The 26,683-nt window shown below is 34.8% G+C and overlaps 1 protein-coding gene and 1 pseudogene across 1 annotated transcript; one reads left to right on the forward strand and one right to left on the reverse strand.

Moving 5' to 3' along the window:
• The first annotated feature begins 4,158 nt into the window (after window positions 1-4,158).
• Window positions 4,159-4,629, forward strand: LOC132628907 (uncharacterized). The gene has a single exon (XM_060344659.1). It carries the CDS (start codon window positions 4,159-4,161, stop codon window positions 4,627-4,629), a length of 471 nt encoding a protein of 156 aa, XP_060200642.1.
• Window positions 4,630-17,322: 12,693 nt separating this feature from the next.
• The window catches only part of LOC132628908 (bidirectional sugar transporter SWEET1-like), a 32,657-nt pseudogene continuing 23,296 nt past the window's right edge, over window positions 17,323-26,683 (reverse strand).

Here is a 26,683-nt window from a genome sequence, read left to right on the forward strand (position 1 = left end):
ACTCTCTACCTTCTCTATGAACTCGTCCTTGCTAGGGTTTAATATTGCTTTTCTACTTCTTCTTTTTTCACTTAATCAAATCTAACACTCTATAATTTCTTTCTGCTCAGTCTTTACTTTATAGATGGTCTACTTAACTTTCACTTTATCGTAATAAATAATTTAATTTTTTTTTGCCATGGTAAATTATTTAACTTTTGTATAAGTATCACGAAATTTAATAAACTATCTTTTTAACAAAAAATTAATTAATTTGTAACCAAAAAATTACCCAGCTTTTACTAAGTATCACAAAAATTATTAGGAGAAAACAAAAGAAACACTTTATATGATATTTAGGTAAAGTTAAATGTTACTTCTATTACAACAAACTTATTATTATTGGTTTCCAACCCGGTGTCTGGTACCCGTGTCGGAGCCCGAGTATATTCGGATTCGCGTCGTATAGGGCCTCATTCGTGGGGTGCGCTCCCTACCATGAATTTTTTCATACCCAAGGCTCGAACTTGAGACCTCTAGTTAAAGGAGAAGCAGCCTCATCGGCTGCACCACATCCTTTGGTGGTGACAAAATTATTTAGTGACTTTATATGTGATGTCACAAAATATAGTTTAAGGACTTTGGTAATTAAAGACCCAACTTCACATTTTTTTGGCTTGTATCTTTGTTTTTTTGCGTAACCACTACGACTATCTTCTTTTATGAGTTTTAACAAGAAACAATATTGGATCACTACTCTTGAATGTAATTTATACCCAAAACAATAAAAGCGTAGGAATCCCATATTTTATAGGTAACAGGAGAAAATTTGTGACCTTGGTCTACTAGTTATTGTCAAATATTAATTTTACCTTGTAAACACATCTAGCTAATTTGATTTTTAGTTCGCAGAATTGCTTTTTGGGGATCTTCAACTAATTATTATCACCTTTTTTTTGGCCTTTTACTATTTCACTAATCACCATGCACGTACCTTGCACGTGTGAGCTTGATTCTTTACATGTGCCAAACACGTGCAAATTTTTATTTTTTAATTTTAGAGTGACAATAAAATTTGAACCAAGAGCCTGTGCCAACTCTGATAACATGAAATATTCTCCTATCTAATTGGCGAATCAGAGTCCAAATCAGAGCCATGATAAAAAAAAAAAAAAAACCCTAAATGAATAACAAAGGAAAAAAATAACTCTACTATTTGATGGAGTTGAATCTTTTGAAGAAAAATAACTCTAATATTAGATAAAGTTCAATCTTTGTCAACTCTTTTAGTTATAAATTGTGTCCAAAAGAGTAATTCAATATTGTTTTTTTGTTAAAAGCTCATAAAACAAGAAGTGACAAAGAAGACAATAGAAATAGTTGCACCAACGGCAAAAGAACAAAAAACAATGTTAATTAATAAAAGAAAAAAGAAAGTGAAGAAGTTGGTTCTTAACTACAAATCTTATGTTTTCCCCCTTAAGAGTTGCTGGCCAATTTCAGTTGGCTGCCTTTATACTGTATATATTTTTCACAAGAAAAAATAGGAGGGTAAAAGAAGAGTAAAACAAGAAACCAAAAAAAAAAAAAAAAAAACCAACACAAACAAAGTTGGCAAAACTGTTTAAGTTAAAAGATAAATATGCAGAACGACACGTTAGATAGTGTTTGTCATGTTGTAATTGAGCATTGACATTTTATAAGCAGCCATTTTCTTCACTAAGCCAAGACAACATTACTTTTCTCTAAACAGACAGCGGAAAAGGGTAAAAATTACCCTCGAACTATTCGAAATAGACCACATATACCCTCTGTTTGGTTTTGGTACCAAAAATGCCCTTGCCGTGTAACGAAGTCAACATGGATGTTAGTCCGTTAAAAGCGAGGGCATTTGTGGTCCCTTCGTTAGAAGGCAAGGGCATTTTTGGTACCAAAACCAAATGGAGGGTATATGTGGTCTATTTCGAATAGTTCGAGCGTAATTTTGACCCTTTTCCGAACAAACAATAGTTCTCTATAAGGATTTCCTCTTTTTTTCCTTTGAATTCCAGAAAATGGAAAATCAAAAACTACCTCTCCCGGGTAGCTCCAATATGTTAGAAGGGATTGGTTTCATTAAACCTTTTGCCTTCTCTAATCAACTCGTCTTTGCTAGGGTAAGGCCATTTCCTTTCTACTTCTTTTGTTTTTCACTTTGTAACTTCTTTCTCACATTTTTTTTCGGATTGATTTCATAGAAGGCCATTTAACTTTTATTTTACTGCAAGAAAATCACCAAATTAGTTTTCTAACAAAAAAAATTCAATTTTATCGATGTATGTATGACAAATTCACTAAACTATTTTTTGTAACAAAAAAGTCACTTAACTTTGCATAAAAATCATAAATAATTATTTTGAAGAAATAAAAGAAAAAATTTATGTGATAGTTAGGTAATTAAGTTCATTAACTTTTTTATTAAAAATAAATTCTTAGTAACATTTTGTTATACTTAAATCAAAATTGATTGATTTTTATGTTACAAATATATTTTACTAGTGCAATAATTAAAAGTTAAGTGACCATATCTATGAAATCAGCTACATTATTCTTTAGTTATTTTGGCTTATTTGTTGATAAATTACTAACATTTATTTCTTTTGAGGAAGCAACATTGAGGTCTTTAATCCAGTTTCTTGAGAAAAACTAGTTTCTTAAGAAAAATTGTGAGGATGCATGGAGAAAAGCTGGGAGGTCTACCTCATAGAAATAGGGGAAAGTTTTGATTTTTCCGAATGCATGGACTCATGTGAGATGGTGGATATTGGATATTCTGGATCAAAATTCACCTAGTGTAATAATTGGAGGCCAAGCAAGAGAATTTGGAAAAGGTTGGATAGGGTATTTATAAATGACCAATGGGCTCAAAATTTCATTTCTAACACCGTGACACACCTCCCAAGAACAGGGTCAGATCATAGGCCAAAAAAAAATCCAACACTTTGAACCATCTACTTTTTTCATTTTCATGATCGCCAAAAAACAAGTTCACACAAGTAGGAGAGAGTGTGTTTATGGCATAGAGTGGAAAGAGATGGAAGAAGAAGTAGCAGACCAGATGATGTTAAAAACATGAAAGATGAGAAACTCGTCAAATATAGCCTCTTCTGTTCCTTGTCCCAGAGTGAAAGTATTTGGTGTTACTGTCACCCTCTTCAAACCACCTGATTTGGGAACTTTGCTTCAACAAACTATCCTACTTGTTGAGCCAACATATATTTTCACGACCCAATTTGTCGAGTCGTGACGGCACTAACTCCCACGAGTCAGCAAGCCATCTATGACCCACTAATTAAACACTTTAAGGAGGAAATAAGATGAATAAACATACAAGTCAACTTTTAAGTCTTTACAACACCTTATAGTCATAAAATGCGAAAATAAAAGTACAATCATCCCCGAATCAAGTGTCACTAGTACAAGAACGAACTAAACGGAGTATAAGTCTAGGAACACATCCCGAAAAGGACATAAGCTGTCCGAAACAGTTTTGAACTTTTCTACACCGCCATACTCCCACATCCCAAAATGCTTGTCATGTTTCGTGTCTAAAGAGTCAAATCGTATACACTTTTTCCAACATTTTTAAGACATTTTTTTTTCATTATATTGATATGAGAAAAGTTGCAACTTATACTCCCTCCGTCCCAATTTATGTGATATAGTTTAACTGGGCACGCAGTTTAAGAAATAAAGGAAGACTTTTGAATCTTGCGGTCTAAAACAAGCCAAAGATATTTGTGCAGTTATAAATCATCTCGTTAAGCATAGAAGGTAAAATTTAAAGTTAAATTGTTGCCAAATAAGAAAATGTATCATTCTTTTTGAGAAGGGTTGAAAAGGAAAGTGTATCACATAAATTGGGATAGAGGGAGTAGTACTTTCCGTATAGGTTTTGAATATATATACTTTTATTTCTAATATTGAATTAATTTAATACAAGTTAGCTCCGAATATTAATCAAATTGATTCTCGAGAAGTGAAAGATACCAATTATTTTGGGATTGGGTGGGGAGGGGGGGGGGGATATTTTGTAGTTTCTACAATATACTTTTCAATAAAAAAAAATTAAGAAACATATACACATACTATTACTATCATGCTCTTGATACTGCACCTAGGGTGCCATGGAAATGTATTATGTTTCAAAATGCAGCTAGACCTAAAGCTTTGTTCATCATGTTGTTGCATCTGCTACGTAAGTTGCTGACAACTGACAGACTCAACAAATGGGATATTAAGGTGGAGCCTAAATGTAGCCTCTGCCAAAGTTGTGATGAAACAAGGGAGCATTTGTTTGTCCAGTGCACTTACACTAGAGTTGTGTGGAATAGGGTGTTACAATGGGTACAATTACAAAATTATTATCCAGCTACTTGGGATCAGCATCAGCAATGGTTGATCAAACATTCAGGAGGTAAGTCCCTGAGAGCCCAGATCTTCAAAATGTTAAGTACAAAGGTTGTTCATGCTATCTGGATTGAGAGAAACAGGAGGATATTTGAAAAGCTGAGCAAGAATTGGGAAGCAGTGACAAAGGAGATAGTTTATGTAACTTGTGTTAGAGCTCCACCTAGGTTTCATCATTTTTTGCATTCTCTTGTTTTCTAGGATAGCTTTTGTGTTTGCTTTTGATGTAAGTAAGTTGTGTTAACTTGCTTCTAGATTGTAATGCCTACTTTGGTGATTAAAAAAAATTTAATTGCCAAAAAAAAAAAAAACTTGGGGGTCTAAAGCAATGGCCTTAGAGGCCTTAACCTCCAGCCGGCCCACAATAGTAGGTGAAGTGGCTTAATCTTTTCAGAGCCATCGCCATTTGTAACGAAAGTATCTAGGACTCCCTTTTAAGAAAATTGAACATCTAACAGCAAAATCATCCGAACTCCCATCCAAAATTGGAACTTGTCTAAGAACAAATATGAGTGTAGGAAAAGAGAAAAAATGGTGTAAAAGGGCTTATCTATTTCCAAGTTCGGGACATTTTCTTGTTACACAGGAGCCCCTTATCTAGAACTGAACATCTAATTAATAACACATTCTCCTAACCCCCAACCACCTCTTCCACATCCAAAGTTTGAACCTATCTATCTGTCTATCAACTTAACATAAATTACAAGAGAATGGTCAAAAGGAACTTTAATTAACTGCAAAAAAAAAAGAGTAAGAACTACAGTAGAAAAAACAGAAAGGACTAATAGAAGAAGTGCTGAGATTTTCTTCTTCTCTTTCTTTGGTGCAAATACAATGAAGACCAGCACATAAATGCACTCAATTACAGCTCCAGTCCCATTGATTGTAGACACCAACATATTGTTTGGTGACATAAATGGTAACCCATACCTATCCAATTAAGAGACAAACGAACCAGTTCAAGAAAACATACATCACTTCTACTACAAAATCTAGATGAGATAGGATTCCAGAAATATTTTTAGAGTGCGAAAATCATTTCAATATTTATTATATTAATGAACAAAGACCATTTCTTTCTCTAAAAATAGTTAGCCACATCCAAAGATTTGAGGAACCAAACACATTTTAATATCTTACTCATCCAAACAAAAAACTTTTTGGAGAAAGAGAATAGTATTTGCACAGAGGATTTTCTATTTGCTGGCCAATTTCAGTTGCCTGCCTTTATACGGTATATAGTGAAATTTCAGGTTAGATTGAGTGTCCAAGCCACCCACCCACCTTCAACCCCCCCCCCCCCCCCCCCCCCAAATCTTTGAAAAAAAAAAGACAATAATCCAAAACTTGTACAAATGAGAAAAGTTTGATGATCCATAGTTTTAGAATTCAACACCGCCAAGACTCGTAAGTTTTGGATCAAGAAAGCTCCACATATGTTTGATATTGCATAAATATAAATAATAGAAGAAAAAAATTGACTACTTTAAAAAGACCAGTTTTAATTAAGTAGCTAAACAATGTTAACCGACAAAAATGAAAAAGGAGAGGTTACAAAGTACATGATTCAATTTGCATGCAAATCATAAGAGGACAAATTAAGGCTGTGGGTAGAATTCAGAATAATTTCTTTTGTCACTTCTTTTATGAGCTTTTTAACAAACAAACAAAAAAAACAAAAAAAAACATTGGATTACTACTCTTTGGACATAGTTTATGACCAAAGGCAAATGAAGGATCTGAGGAACCTACTACTGTTTGATGCAGCTAGAAAGAAGTGAAGGACTATGAGAAGGGAGATGATCCATAATTTTAGACTTTCTACACTACCAAAACTCCTAAAATTTGGATGAAGAAAGCTCATTTGAGATTGAATAAACAAGGTGTGACTACTATAAATAATAGATTTAAGACTTTAAACAATTTTATTCGACAAAAAAGTAAGAGGAGACGTTACAACGTACATGTTGCATCTTATACCCCTAAGAGGACAAATTTGACATTTGTGGTAATTAAAGACCCAACTTCACATTATTTTTGGCTTGTATCTTTATTTTTTTGTTTTTTGGCGTAACTACTATGACTATCTTCTTTTTTGAGCTTTTAACACGAAACAATGCTGCATCACTACTCTTTTATGTAATTTATGTCCAAAACAATAAAAGCATAGGAATCACATATTTTATGGTTAACAGGAGAAAATTTGTGAACTTGGCCTACTAGTTATTGTCAACTATTAATTTTACCTTGTAAACACATCTAATTTGATTTTTAGTTCGCAGAATTGCTTTTTGGTGATCTTTAACTAATTATTTTCACCTTGTTTTGGCCTTTTACTATTTTACTAACCACCATGTACGTACCTTGCACATGTGAGCTTGATTCATTTCATGTGCAAAACACGTGCAAATTTTCTTTTTATTTTAGAGTGACAGTGAAATTTGAACCAAGAGTTTGTGCCAACTCTAATAACATGAAATATGCTCCCATCTAATTGGCGAATCAGAGTCCAAACCGAAGCCATGATAAAAAAGACGTTGAATGAATAACAAAGGAAGAAAATAACTTTAATATTAGATGGAGTTGAATCTTTTGAAGAAAAATAACTCTAATATTAGATGAAGTTCAATCTTTGTCAACTCTTCCAGTTATAAATTGTGTCCAAAAGAGTAATTCAATGTTGTTTTTTTGTTAAAAGTTCATAAAACAAGAAGTGACAACGAAGAGGATAGAAATAGTTGCACCAACGGAAAAAGAACAAAGAGAAAAGTTAATTAATAAAAGAAAAGAAGGGAAGAAGTTGGTTCCTAACCATAAATCTTATGTTTTTCCTCTTAAGTGTTGCTGGCCAATTTCAGTTGGCTACCTTTATATTCTATATATTTTTCACAAGAAAAAATAGGAGGGTAAAAAAAGAGTAAAACAAGAAACCAAAAACAAAAACCAACACATACAAAGTTGGAGAACAATTTAAGTTAAATATTAAATATGCAGAACAACACGTTAGATAGTGTGTGGCAAGCTGTAATTGAGCATTGATCATTATATAAGCAGCCATTTTCTTCACTAAATCAAGCCAACAACATTACTTTTCTCTAAACAAACAATATTTCTATGTAAGGTTTTCCTCTTTGTTTCTTTGAATTCCAGAAAATGAAAAATCAAAAACTACCTCTCCCAGGTAGCTCCAGTAAGTTAGAAAGGATTGATTCCATTAAACCTTTTGCCTTCCTAATGAACTCGTTCTTGCTAGGGTAAGGTCGTTTCCATCCAAAATTGGAACTTGTCCATCAGTATAAGGAAAAATAAGATTGTAGGAAAGAGAACAAATGGGGTTAAAGGGCTTATCTATTTCCAAGTTCTGGACATTTTCTTATTACACAGGAGCCCCTTATCTAGAACTGAACATCTAATAACACATTCTCCTAACCCCCAACCACCGCTTGGCATCCAAAGATTGAACCTATCTATCTATCAACTTAATAGAAATTACAAGAGAATAGTCTAAAAGAACTTTAATTTATTAACTGCAAAAAAGGAGTAAGGACTACTACAGAAAAAACAGTAAGGGCAAATAGAAGAAGTGCTCAGATTTTCTTCTTCTCTTTCTTTTGTGCATATGCAATGAAGACCAGCACATAACTGCTCTCATTACAGCTCCAGCCCCATTGATTGTAGACACCAACATATTGTTTGGTGACACAAATAGTAAGCCATACCAATCCAATTGAGAGAGACAAACAAACCAGTTCAAGATAACATACCTCACTTCTACAACAAAATCTAGATGAGATAGGCTTCCAAATGTATTTTTAGAGTGGGAAAATCATTTCAATCTTTATTATGTTAATGAACAAAGACCATTTCTTTCTCTAAAAATAGATAGCCACATCCAAATATTTGAGGAACCAATCACATTTTAATATCTTACTCATCCAAAAGAAAACTTTTTGGAGAAAGAGAACAGTATTCGCATAGAGGATTCCTATTTGCTAGCCAATTTCAGTTGCCTGCCTTTATACTGTATATGGAGGAAACAAAAGAAGGGAAACAAAAAACCAACAGAAACACAGTAGGCAAAACAATTTAAAATAAAAGAAAATTAAAAAAAAACACAAGAAAGACACGTTATGAATTAACTGTAAACCTCTAATTGGCCACTTATAATTATATAAGCATCCAATTTTATTTCACCAAACCAAGCCAATACCACAACCCTGAAAGCTCTCTCTCACTCTCTTTTTCCTTTTGAAGAAAATGGAAAACAAGAAACCACCACTCCTTGGTAGCCCCAGTAAGCTTGAAATAATTGGTTTTGTTAAATCTTCTGCCTTCTCTGATGAACTCTTCCTTGCTAGGTTTTGTCTCTTTTCTACATTTTTTTTCATCATTTAAAAAAATCTTACACTTTGTATTTCTTTCTCTCATTCTTTGCTTTATAAATGGTCTCTTAATTTTTATTTCATTGCAATAAATTCACTAATTTATTTTTAATTAAAGAATCGCTCAATTTTACTTAAGTTGCACACAATTTTTCGTATCAGAAAAATTACTCAGCTTTGCTTAAGTATTGTAGAGAATCATTAGAAAAAACAAAGAGATATGATATTTAGACAAGGTTCAATTGATCTTTTTTTTTTGTAACAAAAAAAGTTATGTGGTAACTTTATGTAATAATTGAGCAAATTTGAGTCAGAAAATATTTATAATGTAATCGTTTTGGTGCAATCGTCGTGCGTTATTATGGTTTATTGGAAATTAGAATACTAACAACTATCCTTTTTAATTCTTTTCGGGAAGTAGCGTTGAGGCGTTTAACCCAGTTTCTTGAGAAAAAAGGTAAAATTTCAGGTTGAGTGTCCAACCCCTCGCCCCCTCAAATTAAATCTTCATTCACAAAAAAAAAAAAAAAAAAAAAAAGACAATCCAAAACTTGTACAAATGAGAAAAGTTTGATGATACATCGTTTTAGAATTCTACACCTCCAAGACTCATAAGTTTTGGATCAAGAAAGCTCCTTATATGTTTGATATTGCATAAATATAAATATGTTTGATATTGCATAAATATAAACAATAGAAGAAAAAAAATTGACTACTTTAACAATGACCAGTTTTAATTAAGTAGCTAAACAATGTTAACCGACAAAATGCAATTTGCAAGCAACTCATAAGAGGACATGAAATTAAGGTTTGTGGGTAGAATTCAGAACTTCTTCACATCTCTTATTCTTAATTTGCTTCTTCGGTTGTTTTTGTCTTTGGTGCAACTATTTTTATCTTCTTCTTTTGTCACTTTTTTTTATGAGCTTTTAACAACAACAATCAAGAACAGTAGATTACTATTCTTTGAACGCGATTTATGACCAAAGGATTGACAAAATAATTGAAAATCAGATTCTAATGAAGCTAATATTATTTCAGAAAAAAGGCAAATGAAGGATCTGAGGAGGCTACTACCGTTGATGCAGCTGGAAAGAAGTGAAGGAATCTGAGAGGGGAGATGGAGCTATTTGCCACTAAATATGGTGCATTGTAATTTGCACTGAATAATAATTTCTAGTAGTAATAAATAAAGTGGCAGTTCCTGTTGTGACTTTTACAAAGTCTAGGAATAATGTAATGAAAAAAGATTTTGAGAAGTTCTCAACTTCATCAAATATATATATTTTTTTTCAATTCACTAGGCAGTGCCTAGGGCTAATTTTTATTAATCAATAAAAGCAAACCTCAAAGAGAAGAGTACAAGCAAGGGGAGCTAGGCTACCTTACTAATCCTAATGAGGTAATGAACCTCTACTAATTAAGAAAATAAGAGCTAGAGAAAACTAGATATTCTCTTATCATCACAGAGTTTATAATGCACTCTATGATGATATTGCGAATGAGGATGCTTAAGAAATGCAAAAATAAAAAAAAAACTAAAAATAAAGTTGAGTTACCAACCTCAAACTTCATCAAATATTAGAGTTAATCACTTGTGGTTTTTTTGTTATCCATTTAGGGCCCTTTTGTTTTTCATGGCTTCTTTTTGGATTCTAATTAGTCATTTAGATGTGAGAATATTTTGTAACTAATTATCATAATCGAAATGTAATACTTAGTTATTTACCAAAAGCCGGTGACTCTTACACGAATTGAATACTGTCTCAAATTTTAAAAATTTATTACCTCCTAATATATTTGAGTTCCAATCTCTTTTGAGAAGTTTAAACCTAAAGGATGGATTAGTTTTAAAATAGGAAATTTTCGTACAGAAGAACCGCAAAATCCGACAGAGCCGAATCAATTTGGTTCATCGATTTGGTATCGATATCATTTTTTTAAAAACTTCAATATTTAGTTTGGTTCTTGGTTATAGAATTTCAATTCTTCGATTCTTCAATTAACCGCAATTTTAATTACATGTCCCGGATCTTATTTCCTCAATCTTAATCAAATTGAAGTTGAAATGGTTCCATGTTTCCTAGCTTTGCAAGTGTTTAGTAACAGTAGAAATCAGCACGATTGTTTGTTGATGTGCTCTTTCATCATGATATAACTTTGAAAATCATATGATGTAGTTTGCCCTGTTCTGTCGATACGTTTGAAGAGTCAATTTTCTATATACTATGGTGTATTTGTTGTGAGCCATGTGATATTAGCATAATATTAACAATATATACTATGATTTATAATGGCGAAAATATAGCTACGTTTGTAACTTTGTGGCCGCTTTTTTAAAGAAAAAACACAAAATAGCTCATTTTGATTTAAAAAGAATAGCCCATTTTACTAGCAGAAAAATAGCCCATTGATCAAGCCCATAACCGAATTAGAAAAAGTAAAACTTACACAAATAACTACCTTTTAACTGCTTCTAATAAGTTATAGCTATAAGTTGAAGATTTATAATTCGTAGCTGCTTTTGGCTGTATTTCAGTTGTATCTCGCGTTTTTGAAATACAGTGAAATACAGTGAAATACAGCGAAATACAGCGTGGCTGTTGAATTAAAAAAAGGCTATATTTATGGCAATAAAAATCTTTTTCAAATTATATGATAATTTGGATTAATGGTTCGATGATTCACGCAAACCTCATGAGGTTCCATTACAGCTAACATCTCTTTATCAAAATCAGTCCATTCAAAAGTTTTTTGCTGGTTTTGTTGTATTCGGTTGTATTTTGCGTTTTTGAAATACACGAAAATACAAAATTTGGCAGAGTAAAAATAGGCTGTATTTATGGAACATATTCTCTTCTTTCATTTTAAATGGTAAGTCAAATTAAATCAACCATTTATCACGCATAACGGCTGAAATTTCATAACAACCCACGTTTTTCTCTCCAAATTACTCCATTCCAAACTTTTAGAAATACTTCTAAATACAGAAAAATATACACTAGAATACAATGAAATATGGTTGATTGTTTAAGAAATATAAATGTTACACCTCGGAAAATTTTCCGTTCATGCACAGTGAATTGACTGAAGAAGGGCATGATGCATATGATGTTTTGATAAGTAAGAAATAATATTTAATGATTCTAAATGAGATTTCAAAGCCATTGGAGGTAGGAGACGAAAGTTGTTAAGGAAAGAAAGGTATATGTTGTGTATCGGGAAATAATTTCGAGTATCGAATTAATGATGGCTTAATGACATTTTGGAGAAGAGTTATAATGTCCCTTATATTGGTAATGAAGTGTTAAGTAAGTGTCAAGAAGGACCCATAAGCCAAATATGGGCATAAGCCATCCAAAAGGGCGAGTTAAGGAAAACATTTTCGGATGATCTGTTTTGGAGGGGCCAAAACGCTATTATAAAGTTGGAATTTGGGAACAACACCACAGGATGAAAGTTGTAGATAATTGAAAGAGCTTTCTAACCATAGGTCGTGGGCCCTCACAGCTTATCGGGATCAAAAGTTATGGGCATTTTACGACAGACTGTCTGAGCAGAGAAGTTCTACGGACCATTTGACGGTCCGTAGAAATTTTTGACGAACCGTAAAACATTTTTACGGTCCGTAAAATGGACCCAGACCAGCGTAAAACGGTCACAAAAACTCATATTTTGCTGGGCAATTTTACGGTCCATTTTGACGGTCCGTCAAACAGTTTGACGGTCCGTAAAAATGGGCGTAGAGTTGCTCGAAGGATCAGATTTCAAGCTTTTAAAAAGAGGACCCAAGTTCATAAATTCATTTCATTTTCCACACCACTTCTCTCTAAGAACCCTCTAGAACCCTCTCAACATTTCATCCACAAGAAAAATCAAAGGGAACCAAGATTAACAACATCAAATTCATGAACCCAAGTGTGTGAAACTCAAGTAGGATTCATCTTCTTCAAGAAAATCCTAAGGAAGGTGAAAAAGGGTTTTGGTGATAAAGGGAGGATTCAACTCTAAGCTTGTTCCACCATCATCTAAGGTATGTTTCATGGTTTTATTGTGCTATTTAAGGTATTGTAAAACTAAGATGCTTGGATTGTAGAAAAACATGGAAAATGAGTTTTGGAAGGATGAGTAGTGTCACTATTGAATGGTAGTTGAATGAAACCATGAACGTTGATATGTTGTGATCATGAGTATGCTATAAATGATGTTTAGACCATGAAATGAGTGTGATGTATGAGAAAAATGTGACGATAAGCTAAAACCACTAAATGTGGAGAAATTGGAGGAAATTGGTGGATTTTGCTAAATGTATATAAATGATGATTGTTGGTTTCTATATTACGATTATGGTTGCGAATGTTTGGGAGCTGAAACAGAATATGGGAAAAGTAGTAGAAACAAAGGAAATGCTGCCCAATTTTCCCTAAAAATAGCAGTCCGTTATTATAATTGCTTAGCTAATGACGGCATGAATTCTCTTGAAGGTATACATGAGTGCATCATAGGGGAAGCAAGCAAGCGATAAGAATAGTAAACGTCAAAGGTATGTGAGGCTAGTCCTTTATTTCTATGGCATGAATCTGATGGTATGATTCTCCTTTCTTTACATGAATTCTTTATATATATACCCCAGAAAGTCAAGAGTCTATGATCATGAATAGCTATATGAGATAAGAGATATGCTATGAGTACAATGATGATAAGCTTGAGTCTAAAGATTCTAGAGTTCATGCTATGGCGTTCCTATAACGGTAATGATGTCGTATGTTGTATACACTCACCTCATGCATTGTTCCCTCTGAGGTGAGGCAGAATACCATTAAGTTAAGTATGTCTTCTATTGTATACACTCACCTTATGTATTGTCCCTTCAAGGTGAGGTAGAACATTATTAAGTTACAGATGTCTGTTATGGCATACACTCACCTTATACACTACTTCCTTCATGGTGAGGCAGAATACTTATAGATGTCCATAATAAAGTCGGGGGATCACGACCCTACGTCACCCCGACAAAGTATAGTTGTCCTTGAGTTCTCATGCATGTATTACAATGAGTATATAATGATGAGCATATTATGATGATGATATTACACCGCTCCTATATGGACGGGCAGACATACACACCACTATAGTGGGCAGCTTATACCCCGGACGCGGGAGGCCTGGACGCAGGCTATGATTATCACACCGCTCCTACATGGACGGGCAGCTTATACATTATCACACCGTACCTATATGGACGGGCAGCTTATACATTATTGCATACATGAGATGATGATGATTATGAGTAAGTCAGCATGTGCTATTTCTTCTATAAGTTACAGTCATATATAGTTGCTCCGTATTGATGCTTCACTTATCTTATTGACGTATTTTCATTGTTATGCCTTACATACTCAGTACAATATTCATACTGACGTCCGTTTTTTTTGGACGCTGTGTTCATGCCCACAGGTAGACAGGGAGACGGCGCAGACCTATAGGAGCTATCAGCAGATTTTCAGGAGCACTCCATTATTCCGGAGGTGCTAATCGGGTTATACTTTTGTGTATATATATATGTATATGTATTTTGGGCATGACGGGGTCTTGTCCCGTCCTTATGTTTAGTACTCCAGTAGAGGCTTGTAGATACGCAGTGTGGGTTAGATGGTCTCACGAGATGCTATTTAGTATGAATGTTATTTTGATGGCCAAGAGGCATATATATAAGTATTTATGTTTTATATGGAATATGATTTTCCTACGATTTGAGTATAAAAGTGATAAAAGAGCATTAAATGAGTATGATGAGACATAGAACGATTGGTGCTCGGTAGTTAGCCCCGGGTACCCGTCGCGGCCCCTAGTCGGGTCGTGACAATAAAATTGTAGTATGCGTATTTACAATGGAATACAATGAAATGTATCAGAAACTGTTTCGTAAATTAGAAATACATTGAAATATAGCGAAATATACTGAAACAGTACACTGAAATATACTGAAACAGTACATTGAAATATAGCGAAATATACTGAAACACCACAACCACAAACCCTACCGAACCACCAGAACAAACTGAAAAAAAACCTCCTCATTGAGGAATCAAGTCTTTGAGGCAAAGTTTGCAAGACTTTTCTACCAGTCATACCAAGAAGAAAAGGTTGATTTGAAGTAGTAAGATACTTTCCATAACAAATTTTTAAACGTTTAACATTGTCTGTTTTTTTCACAAATTCAACAAACCATTTTGCATTTTTGAAGCACCGTTACGATCTTGTGTTACTGATTCTTCATCTTCATCAGCTGCTAAATACTTGTCATGATGACTTGTAAACGTACTGCTTTTTCTTTGTGGAATAACTCCATTGCTGGTCTTTTTGTTAATGGACTCTGTTCAAACAAAGAAAAAATAAAAAGATGATGAAATGATAACTGCTCCCTCTTTTTCAGATCTGAGTGTATTCTCAGATTTGGCGTCGTTCCACCACCATCGCTGCCACCTCATCATCATCATCATCATCAACAGGAGCAACGGCAGCTGCATCGACGACTTTAGCAGCCGCCGGAGTAAAGTCATGGTTGTTATTCGACTAGGAAGCAGCAACAACGATGTTGCTATAGTTTCTACGAGCTTTAACGCTCAGTTGCCTCACGAAGTTTGGCTAAAGGAGAAAAGAGACCAGAGATAGAGAAAGGGAGGGAGAGAGGCGGCAGTGAGGGGAAGGGGAGAGAGGAGAGAGATTTTTTTTTTAGGGTTTGGAGAAGATGATAAATCTTAAATGTGTAGTGAAAGAGAATAGAGAGGTACATGCAAAAATTACTGGACCAGTTATGAAATGTAATTTTAGAAAAATAAAGCTATAAAAATTAAATAAAAAATAAGGTAGTTATTATTCATAAATAAGTCTTAGAGGTAGCTATGACAAGTAAATTTGACTTAGAAAAAATCGAATAAACCGAACTGGATCGAATTCGGTCCGGTATTTGGTATGCACTAACAATAATCGAAGAACCGAATCGAAGTTTGAAAGAACCGAATGCCCACCCCTAAATTAATACTTCGTTTATTATATAAAATCACGGATGATTAATTTGACGCAACATTTATGACATTAAACTTTGAATTACACTATTCTAAATTTACTACCGAAAACCAAATTAATGGTGGATAATAATTTTTCGCATATAGCTTATGCAAGTGTTATGTATGAGTAAATAAAAGTAAGTAACCAAACATGATATAACTTTAGATTTTAATGTAGGGATTAAATCCCTTCAAACCCCAACCAAACACTACCTAAGTGCATGAGCTAGTCATGTGATGTTGATGCTCGAACAAGTTTCGTTATAAGGTTCAAAACCTTTTTAATACTTTTCCACGCGCTCTCAACCTCTTTTCTTATCGCGTTTTGATTGTAATTCTAAACAGTGTCAACGTTATTGGCATTATTCCCCTACTTTTTGTTAATTTTATGTACTGTGTGTAATCACCACAAATCTTTATTTTGTCGCCTTCTTTTTTTCCCGTTTTTAGATTTTTGTTGTCTTTTTTGGTATTTATCGGTTGAAAATATAATCTTCATTTTGTCGTGTACTCATTGAAAATCTCTACTTTGTTGCCTCCTTCATTACATTACTTATGCGTTCTTTCTCTAATCAATTATTCCTCTCGATGCTAATCTTTTCATTCCTTTCTTTGACGCGTTTTGATTGTAAAACTAAACATTCTATTGATGTTACTGCCATTCTATTGATGTTACTGCCATTCTTCCCATGTTTGTTAAAATTTATGTTGCATTATCATGGACTAATCACAAATTTTTTCTGTTACCTTTGCAACTTCAGGCTCTATCTTTTACCATTTTCTAATTTTATAAGGCACAATCAAATTGCTCATGCAGCGGAAGTTTACAATCGACTTATTGGTTGCTAAGTGCCTCTCCAATGAACAAAATGAATTGACTAACTCCCTGGTATTTAACACATCGAGTATGAACGATGTGCCTCACATTAATGGGCTGGTCATGTTAATATTACCTCTGGGCCTCTGGTATATGTTAAGGATGTGCCTCAGCATTCACAGACAGTCAGACACACTGTCCATCAAAATGAACCTTTTGAGGGGGAAAAAAGGAAATGAAATCTTAAGTTCAGCTTACAAGATTCTCCAAATAATAAGGATCGTGGTTTATTTCAGCAGCAATGAGGAGAAAGTGTAAAAAACACCTGAGAACTAGTCCAATTCTAAACAGGACAAACAAATGTCAGAGATCTCGAAAGATAATCACAAGCATGTCTCAAGAGAAAATCACAAAGGTATTAGCGCCTAAAAAATACAAATTTCAGAACATCATTCGAGAATTAAGCATTTGTCTAAACTTGCTCAAGCTTTGACTTGTTATGGTAGATAGATTGCTTCTCCTCATGGTGAGACTTGCTAAGTACTTTTGTTATTTCTCATCTCCAAGGACTCATCAGGGGTCGATTTCTAGGTAAATCCCTTCAGTACTCATCAGGGGTCGATTTCTAGGTAAATCCCTTCTTGTCACAGTATATTGCATATAAGATAGTTGCACTGTTCCTAAGCCAAAGTCAAATCCATGTGGAATCTGCAATGCAACAGCACACACATCTTGTCAAGTAAATCCTTAATCAACTGCAAGATCCATATTTTGGTATACTTTATATCTCTAAATCAACATGAGAGATGCAAAGGTACTTACAGCAATAAAGGAATCCTTGCCAAGAAGACCAAAGGCGAAGCAGGAAGCGCGCCACATAGGAACAAGAACAATGACAAGAACAATGGCATGAACTCCACGCTCTTCGTCTTGATGACCAGTCTCTGTATACATAAAATTGTTCTCGAGTTTATAGCTGCTACATGGTAAATTGACTTAATTATTGAAAGCAATCAAACATTTTCGAAAGTAGGAATATCCCCTATGTCAGAATTGAATAATAGCACAACTCATCCAACTCCCCATCCAAATTTGGGACTTTCCCGTTAGCTTAACAAGAATTGTGAGTGTAGAAAAGAGAACAAGAAATGATGTTAAAGTACCCTTTGTTATAAGATCTGGACATTTTAACATTAGCCCTTAAAAACTGAACACCTAAAGTCTGGACTTTTCTATCAAGTTTACAGAAATTATAAAGTACAGGCAAGAGAATGAAAAAAAGAGCTTTCATTAACTGCAGAAAAAGAGTTAAGAATGGTGTTAAGGAGCTTACTATGATGGATAGAGTAGATCCATACATAATGGTTGAGAAGATAGTGGCAGCGATACTGCAGCAGAGTTTTCTGCTATTTCCATGTGAAGCGAGCATGGAAACGAGAGCTACAGCAGCAAAAACAAAAAAGGACTAATAGAAGACTAGAACATAAATGGCATCAATTACAGCTCCAGTTCCATTGATTGTAGACACCAACAGATACGAAACACAAACAAATTAAATTGTTAAAACAGTGCAAGTGAAAAGATAAACATGCAGACACACACGTTAGTAAGTGTCTGTCAAGTTGTAATTGAGCAATGATCACTATATAAGCAGCCCCTTTGTTCACTGCCCCAAACAACGAATGTTACTTTCCTCTAAACAAACAATAGTTCTCTCTAAGCTTTTCCTCTTTTTCCCTTTGAGTTCAGAAATGGAAAATCAAAAACCACCTCTCCCAGGTACCTCCAGTAAGTCAGAAAGAAATGGTTCCATTAAACCTTCTACCTACTCTGATGAACTCGTCCTTGCAACTGTTTGTTTCTTTTTTACGTCTTTTCTTTCCCACTTTATAATTTCTTTCTAACATTCTTTTGGGATTGATTTCATAGATGGTCACCTAATTTTTGTTATATTGCACACAATCACTAGATTGGTTTTTAACAAAAAAAATTATTTAATTTTATCGAAATATAATGTAAGTCACTAAACTACTTTTTGTAAAAGTTACTCAAGCTTGCTTAAAAATCATAAAAAGTTATTTTGAAGAAATAAAAGAAGCATTTTATGTGAAATTCAGGTTAACTGTGTTGGAAATATAAGGCGGGCCCCTGATAATATCATAGGACACAGAGAGGAGGGAAGAGGGAAATAGGCACTAAGCTCATTTCATATCATTAGGAAAAGCTCCACTCTTACATAATAACATTATAAAGGGAGTTTATATAGGTGCTAAAAGATAATTCTAACTCATACTAGTAAATGTTTTCACACTCTCACTATGAACTTGACCTTCATGAAAACACAATAATGTACCTAGATAATATAAAAGACAATGAACTTAGATAACATAAATTCACGCACCTAGGTATCTTAAAAGTCATGGCTAACACCAACATGCATCTAGTAATTCTAGAACATTCAAAATTATATTTCTAACACTCCCCTTTAATTTTGAATTTGCTTTTCATATCGATCCTTCATCATTCTTTTATAATTTGTGCTTCATTTCCAATACATCCTCTTTGTGTACGCCTTTCAAATTTGCCTTCAAACATAATCTTTTCATGAATCTAGGTTGGTGATCTAGGCATAACTTTCCACATTCACAAATTGCTGGTTATAATTTCAACTTTCCAGCAATTCCTCAAAATTGGCTCAAAATGAACAATCACATGATACACGCAGTTCACTCTCCATTTTCTTTCAACTTTTGGCTTTTGCAAATACAAATTCACGGAAGACTCTTCATGTCTTGTTTCTTATCTTGTGAAGTCCTTCAAGACTCACACCTTCTCGACGGGTTATTAATTCTTCTCTTCACAAACCCGAAGGGATCCACTCTTCTCTTGCAAATAGCCGGCCTCTTAACAGGTCATGAAACCTGGAGACACACCTTCAATGGAGATAGCCAAAATTTCACCTTTACACCTTCCAGGATCGAACCAATGCTCTGATACCACTTGTTGAAAATATAAGGTGGGTCCCTGATAATACATAGGACACAGAGAGGAGGGAAGGGGGAGATAGGCATTAAGCTCATTTCAGATCATTATAAAAAGCTCCACTCTTACATAATCACATTATAAAGGGGGTTTATATAGGTGCTAAAAGATAATTCTAACTCATACTAGTAAATGCTTTCACACTCTCACTATGAACTTGACCTTCATGAAAACACAATAATGTACCTAGATAATATAAAAGACAATGAACTTAGATAACATAAATTCATGCACCTAGGTATCTTAAAAGTCATGGCTAAAACCAACATGCATCTAGTAATTCTAGAACATTCAAAAGAATATTTCTAACAAACTGTAATGAATTTTCCATTAGAAATAAATTACTTAGGAACTTTTTGTCATACTTAAATCAAGATTGATTGATTTTTATGTCACAAAATATAGCCAACTGGTGTAATATTTGAAAGTTATGTGACCATATCAATGAAATTAGCTTCATCTTTAGTTATTTTGGCTTATTAGTAAATAGAATACTAACAATTATCCTTTCAAGTTCTTTTCAGGAAGCAGCATTAAAGTCTTTAACCCAGTTTCTTGCGAAAAACCATGAGGATGCACAGGTTGAGTGTCCAATTTACACCCCCCACCCCCACCCCCAAACCCACCCCTATCCTCATTCACACACACAAAAAAAAAAAAAAAAATTATCTGAGCTTGTACAAATGAGAAAAGTGTGATAATCCGTAGTTTTAAACTTCTACACCACCAAGACTCATTAAGTTTTGGATCAAGAAACTAGAACAGTTATATTTTTCACATTGAATACCTAACAGAAAAAACAAAACTTACTACCATAAAAATGACCAGTTTCAAGTAGTTAAACAATGTTATCTGGAAAAAAAAAAGGCTCGGAGACGACACGAAAACACTAGTCGCGTGCAACTCTGAAGAGAATAAACAAAGGTTTTCGGTTAAAACAGAACGTCATATTTTTTTCTTCTTAATTAGCTTCTTTCATTGTTTTAAGTCCTTGGTGCAACTACTTTTATCTTCATCTTTTGTCATTACTTTTATGAGCTTTTAACAACAACAAATAAAAATTGGATTACTACTCTTTGGACACAATTTATGACGGAATTGGAATTTAAAAAAAAAATTGAAAATCAGATTCTAAGAGAGGTAATAATACTACAGGAAAAAGCCGAGCCAAAGCCAAAAGAAGGATCTGAGGAAGCTACTTCTGCTGGTGCTGCTTGAGAGAAGTGAAGGAAAATTAGAGGGGAAAGGGAGCTATTTGCCACTAAATATAGTGCATTATAATTTGCACTTAATAATATTATCTAGTAGTAATGAATAAAGTGGCAGCTCTTATTGTAACCCTTTTCTTTCCTATGTCTATGAATAATAATAAATAAGATGTTGAGAAGTTCTCAACTTCATCTAATATTAGAGTTACTTGATGCGTTTCTTTAATTGGTAATTCATCTAGGGCCTTTTTCTTTTCCATGGCTTCCATTTTGGATTCTAATTCGTCATGATAGGAGTATATTTTATGACTAATTAAAAACTAATCATCATTAATTATCAAAGAACTACTCAGTTCTTTTGCAAAAAGTAACTTTTATATTGTAACGACCCGTTTGATCGTTATAGCCTTTTCGGCATTTTGCTAGTTCCCGAGCATTGATTATCTCACTTTTGACCCGAGGGGACCGTTGACACGCTTCCCGAGGTATCTAGACCGGATTCGGGCAACTTTTGTGAAATATAGGCTTTAAGTGAAAAATAGTTTACCCAAAGTTGATTTTTGGGTAAACAAACCGTTTTTGGAATTTCGTCGATTCCGAGAGGTCCGGATGGTCATTTAGAACTCGGGTGTGCATTTGGTTCGGTTCCCAATACACTTAGATGCATTTAGGGACTTGGGTTGGAAATTAGAACTAAGGCGTCAGGGGTTGACTCGGTCAACGAGACCTCCGTTGGAAATTTCGAGGCCACGAGCGTGTTCATAGTGTATTTTTGCAAGGGTCTGTCTGTATGATTTACGAACAGATGGCCTCGGGAATGGCCCGGGATTTCGATTGAAGACTTAGAAAAATCGGGAGACTCTGGAACCTGGTGCCCGCTATGGCGGCACTGCGTTTGCGGTGTGTTGGCCGTTGGGGAGGCCACGTGTATTGCTGGCCAGACTGCTATGGTGGCCTTAAGGGCGCTGTAGCTTCCCCGCTACCATCGTGGCGGTGACGAGCCAGGTAATTTCATTAAGTGTGATTTAAATAAGTCTTAGACCCTCATTATTTCCCATTTCGAAATTAGAGCTTTGGGGAACAGTTCTTGGAGATATTTTGGAGACATTCTTGGAGGTAAATCTTGCCTATTCCTTTACTCTTCCTTAATCATAATCTTCCTAGAATTCCCCCTCCCTTTAATAATCTCTTAATGATGGAAGTTGAAAGAGGGTTTTGATAAACTTTTCCTTAGGCTCATATATGAGGAAATTGATGATGTTTATGTTAGATTTTGACTAATCTAAGCTTATTATTCATATATCTTCCACTTCTAGTGTTGAATTTCGAAATCAAAGACTTAGGGTTTATACCCAAATTGGGGGTTCTGCTTGAAATTATAAATTAGGATAATCTTTGAGTTAAAATCATCAATTAGTGGTTGGGTTATGATCACCTAGTGCTTAATTTCATATTTTGCTTCTGAATTTCCCGTTTTGCCCTTGTGGGCCCGTTTTCCCAATTTCTAGGGTTAGAATTGACCTAATTGAAATAGTAGCAATATTAGTATCATTCTTCATGATTTCTAATCTAGATTTTTATTATGCTTAGACTACTTTTGTTCTGAGGTTCAGCGGAAAGGCACGGCAAAGGAGTGAGTTGTGGTGTTGCAGTTTGGCCATCTAGGTAGGTTATAGCTTACCTTTGGTGAGACTTTGTATAACGAAGCGCATATTTAGATTATATTTTCGGAGACAGCATGTGAACCTTCGGGTATGAAGTTGGGTTGGATATTGCCTTAGGTTGGGCCCTGTTGTGTGTTGGGGCTAGCCACCCCGTTATGTGTGATTTGATTGTTCTATTGTGCCTGCTTGATGCCACGAGTCGTTGGTAGATATTGGATTTTGTTTTATCACCTTGATTATGATATAGTTGGCATACCCATTGTTGGTAATTGTACTTGGATATATTGTTGGCATACCCACTGTTGGTACTTGTGATCCTGTTATATTATTGGCATACCCATTCGTTGGTACTGGTGATTCGGTTATATTATTGGCATACCCACTGTTGGTATTTGTGATTCGAATGTATTGTGGCTTACCCATTGTTGGTACTTGTGATATGGGGCATGATTATCGATTGTTGATCCATGCATTGCATGTAGTCTCATTTTCATGATACACTACTGCATGGCCGATATCTGAGGTTTATCCCGGAATCGTTGTTTGAGGGAAACTGATACTTGATAAAACTCTTTTACTTGAGTGACGTGAGGTGGCCGATATCCGATGTTCATCCCAGAATCATTGATTGTGTGAAATGGATACTTGATGAAACTCTTTTACTTGAGTAATGTGAGAGGCCGATGTCTGATGATCAATTCCAGAATCATTGTTGTGTGGCCTATATCCGATGTTAGTTCCGAAATCGTTGTTAGTACATGGACTCTGCCGGTCCCTCAGGGTGATGCCGGTGAAAACCTCTCGTGGGCAAAGATCCGGGGCCCCGTCTGTCTGTTAGGCAAAGATCCAAGACGGGTGGCACTTAGACTTCGCGAGTCACACTGGGTTTGTGCTACTGAGAGGTCGATATTTTCGTCCGAAGTACATGTGTACACTGCATTTGCATGGCATTGCATTGCATTCATACCATTACTGCATTGCATTGCATTATGACTTGATTTTGAGATGTTTTGGTGTTGTATTGTGATGTTGGATTGGATTGGATATATTCAGACTTGATATATTTGGGATTAAATGCTTACATCAGTGATGACGGATACTTAGAATTTATTATATTGTCTTATACTCGTGGGTTTGTTGCTCATCTACCTTATTATCTGAATTGTGTTAGCTATGCTTAGTCGGCCGATGAAGCCTACCAGTACTGTTGTTTGTACTGACCTGCACTTGCTGCATTCTTTTATGAATGCAGAGTATCAGGTCGGATCCACTTCCGCGACGCGTGGTTGATCGACGCTTCAGCTTTCTCTTGAGTTTCCAAGGTGAGCATGGCCGTCTGCTGCCTTGAAGGCTTTCTATCTTTATGTCTTATTCTATTCAGAGACATAGACACTTTATGTATTAGTATTCCGGATTGTATTATTTCCCTTTAGATGCTCTTATGTTATTCAGACTTGACCCTGGGGTGTTTATCGCCATTCCGCACTTTTCTACTACTTATATATATATAGTGAGACTTACGTATTATTTATTCTACTCCGTTGCTTAGTTTCATTCTTTTATGTATTTATTCATTGTTGGGTTGAGGGTTCTCTTACCGAGGTAGGAAGGTAAGTGCCCACGCACGACCTAGGCAAAATAGGTCGTGACATATATGAGCTAGTATATATTGTCTCTAATTTTATAAGCTAATTAACTCCTAATGAATATTGAGATTCAATCTCTTTTGAGAAGTTTAAACCCTAAAGGATCGAGTAGTTTTAGGAAAATTCCATATTAAGTTTTGTATTAGTCACACAATATTTTGTTTATTTTATAAAATCATGCACGATTAATTTGTCGTGTCATTTCAAGCATTAAATAAGAATTACACTATTCCAAGTCTACCATCGTAACCCAAATGGTATATACTAATTCTGGTATAACTTATACGAGAATCAACATAATTTAATATTAATATATGTTATACATACAATTAATTACTATAAAAACAAATTAACTACAATTTTTCGCCAATCTGTATAATAGGATATCAACAGAATTTTGCTATTTAACGACATAATTTGCTAGTGAGTAATTCCTAAAGGAGGTGAGAAATGGACCTTCCTTACAACGGTCTCAAGAAAACAACTCAAGTTTATCAACCTCAACAATGGGGAAACACTTCATACAATTTAATCATACAACTAACAAAAATCACCAAGCTCCATGTCCGAAGTCCTAGACATGCTTTCTCCTATAGATTTTATGACATATACAATCAACTAATCAAAGTCTAACTCAAGTAAACCGTAACCTACCTCGAAGCCGAACTGGAACAATGCAATCACTCCGCAATAGCTTTTCCTTTCCTGAAATCTTCAGAACATTTAAAGTCTAGAATTACAATTCTAAGTAAGTAAAGGATCATCAACTTAACAATAACACATTGGGGATGACAACCCCCACCAATTCTACCCTTAATCAAATGGGTTAATTATCCTTAGGGTCATAATCATCCTAATGCTAGTCTCAAGCATCATATTGAATCAATTAATGGGTTCTCTATGTAGAAAATAACTGTTTGATTGATGATTATAGTTGAATACAAGTGCTCCTATTTATAGGAGAGTTATACAGCCGATATACATGAAATATACAAAAGATGTTCCTAAGAGTTGTAACTCTATTAAACTACATCTCTACTTAGTACACTCCTAATACAAGTAGTATATCATCAATAATAATCCTAGCCTTTATCCTTATCATGATTCTTATCATGATATTGATCATCTTTATCATGATCTTCAACACTTTCCTTCAAGCTAGTGATTGGTGGAACACTCAATCCTAGTTTGCTTCTGAAAGTAGAAAACACCTTCTTTGTCAGGGCCTTTGTGTGTATGTCTGCTAGCTGATCTTGTGATCTCACAAATTATGTATCTAATTGTCCCCTAGCCACCTTTTCTCTAACAAAATGGTAGTCCATTTCAACATATTTTGTCCTGGCATGCATAACAGGATTCACTGTCATATATAATACACTCAAATTGTCACAAAACAACTAAGGTATTGTCTTCAGATACACTCTTATATCATAGAGAATATAGGTAATCCATGTCATTTCAGCTGCAGTTGAGGCAAGTGTTCTATACTCAGCTTTAGCACTTGATCTTGCTACTATAGTCTACTTCTTTGAAGCCCAATATATGCAGTTTGCACCAAGATAAACACTGTAGCCAATAGTTGATCTTCTTGTTGTAGTGCATCCTCCTGAATCAGCATCTAAGTAACCATATAGCCTGAGAGGTGACTGTGAGATAATTCTAGAACATGATGTATTGTACCTCTGATATATCTGAGTATTCTCTTGACTCCTTGAAAGTGTACATTGTTTGTATTTTGCATAAACTGACTTGCCAGATTCACTGCATGAGTTATGTCAGGTCTAGTGAGTGTTAGATATTGAAGACTGCCCATAATACTTCTGTATACGGAAGTATCAACAAGTTCTCCTGTAGCTTCTTGTAGCCCATGCTTTTGTGACAAAGGTGTATTTATTGCCTTTGCACATGTCATATCAGTCTTGCTAAGAAGCTTACCTGCATACTTGCTTTGACTTAAATGTATTCCTCCTGAGAAGTATCTGACTTCAACACCTAAGAAAAAGTGTAAAGGTCCAAGATCCTTCATTGCAAATTCCTTCCCTAGACTTGTAACAATCTCTAAAACAAATTGAGGGTTACTTCCAGTGACAATTATATCATCTATATATAGTAAGAGAATAATTGTGCCCTGCTTACTATGAAGTGTAAATAAGGAAGGATCTACTTTACTACAATTAAAACCAATGTGAAGCAAGTACATACTGAACCTATCAAACTATGCTCTAGGTTCTTGTTTAAGACCATACAAGGCTTTCTTCAACAAGAACACATGATCTGGATATCTAGGATCAACAAAACCTGATGGTTGGCTCATGTGAACCTCTTCTTGTAAATATCCATGTAGAAATGCATTCTTCACATCAAGTTGTCTAATATCCCATCTTAAGCTTACAGCTACTGCCAGTACAACCCTGATAGTTGTAGCC

Source organism: Lycium barbarum, chromosome 2 (genome assembly GCF_019175385.1).
Source record: "Lycium barbarum isolate Lr01 chromosome 2, ASM1917538v2, whole genome shotgun sequence".
NCBI classification, from domain to species: Eukaryota; Viridiplantae; Streptophyta; class Magnoliopsida; order Solanales; family Solanaceae; genus Lycium; species Lycium barbarum.

What these genes read in the sequence shown, in the direction of transcription:
- LOC132628907 (XM_060344659.1), top strand. Translation starts at nt 4,159, where the DNA reads ATGTTTCAAAATGCAGCTAGACCTAAAGCTTTGTTCATCATGTTGTTG.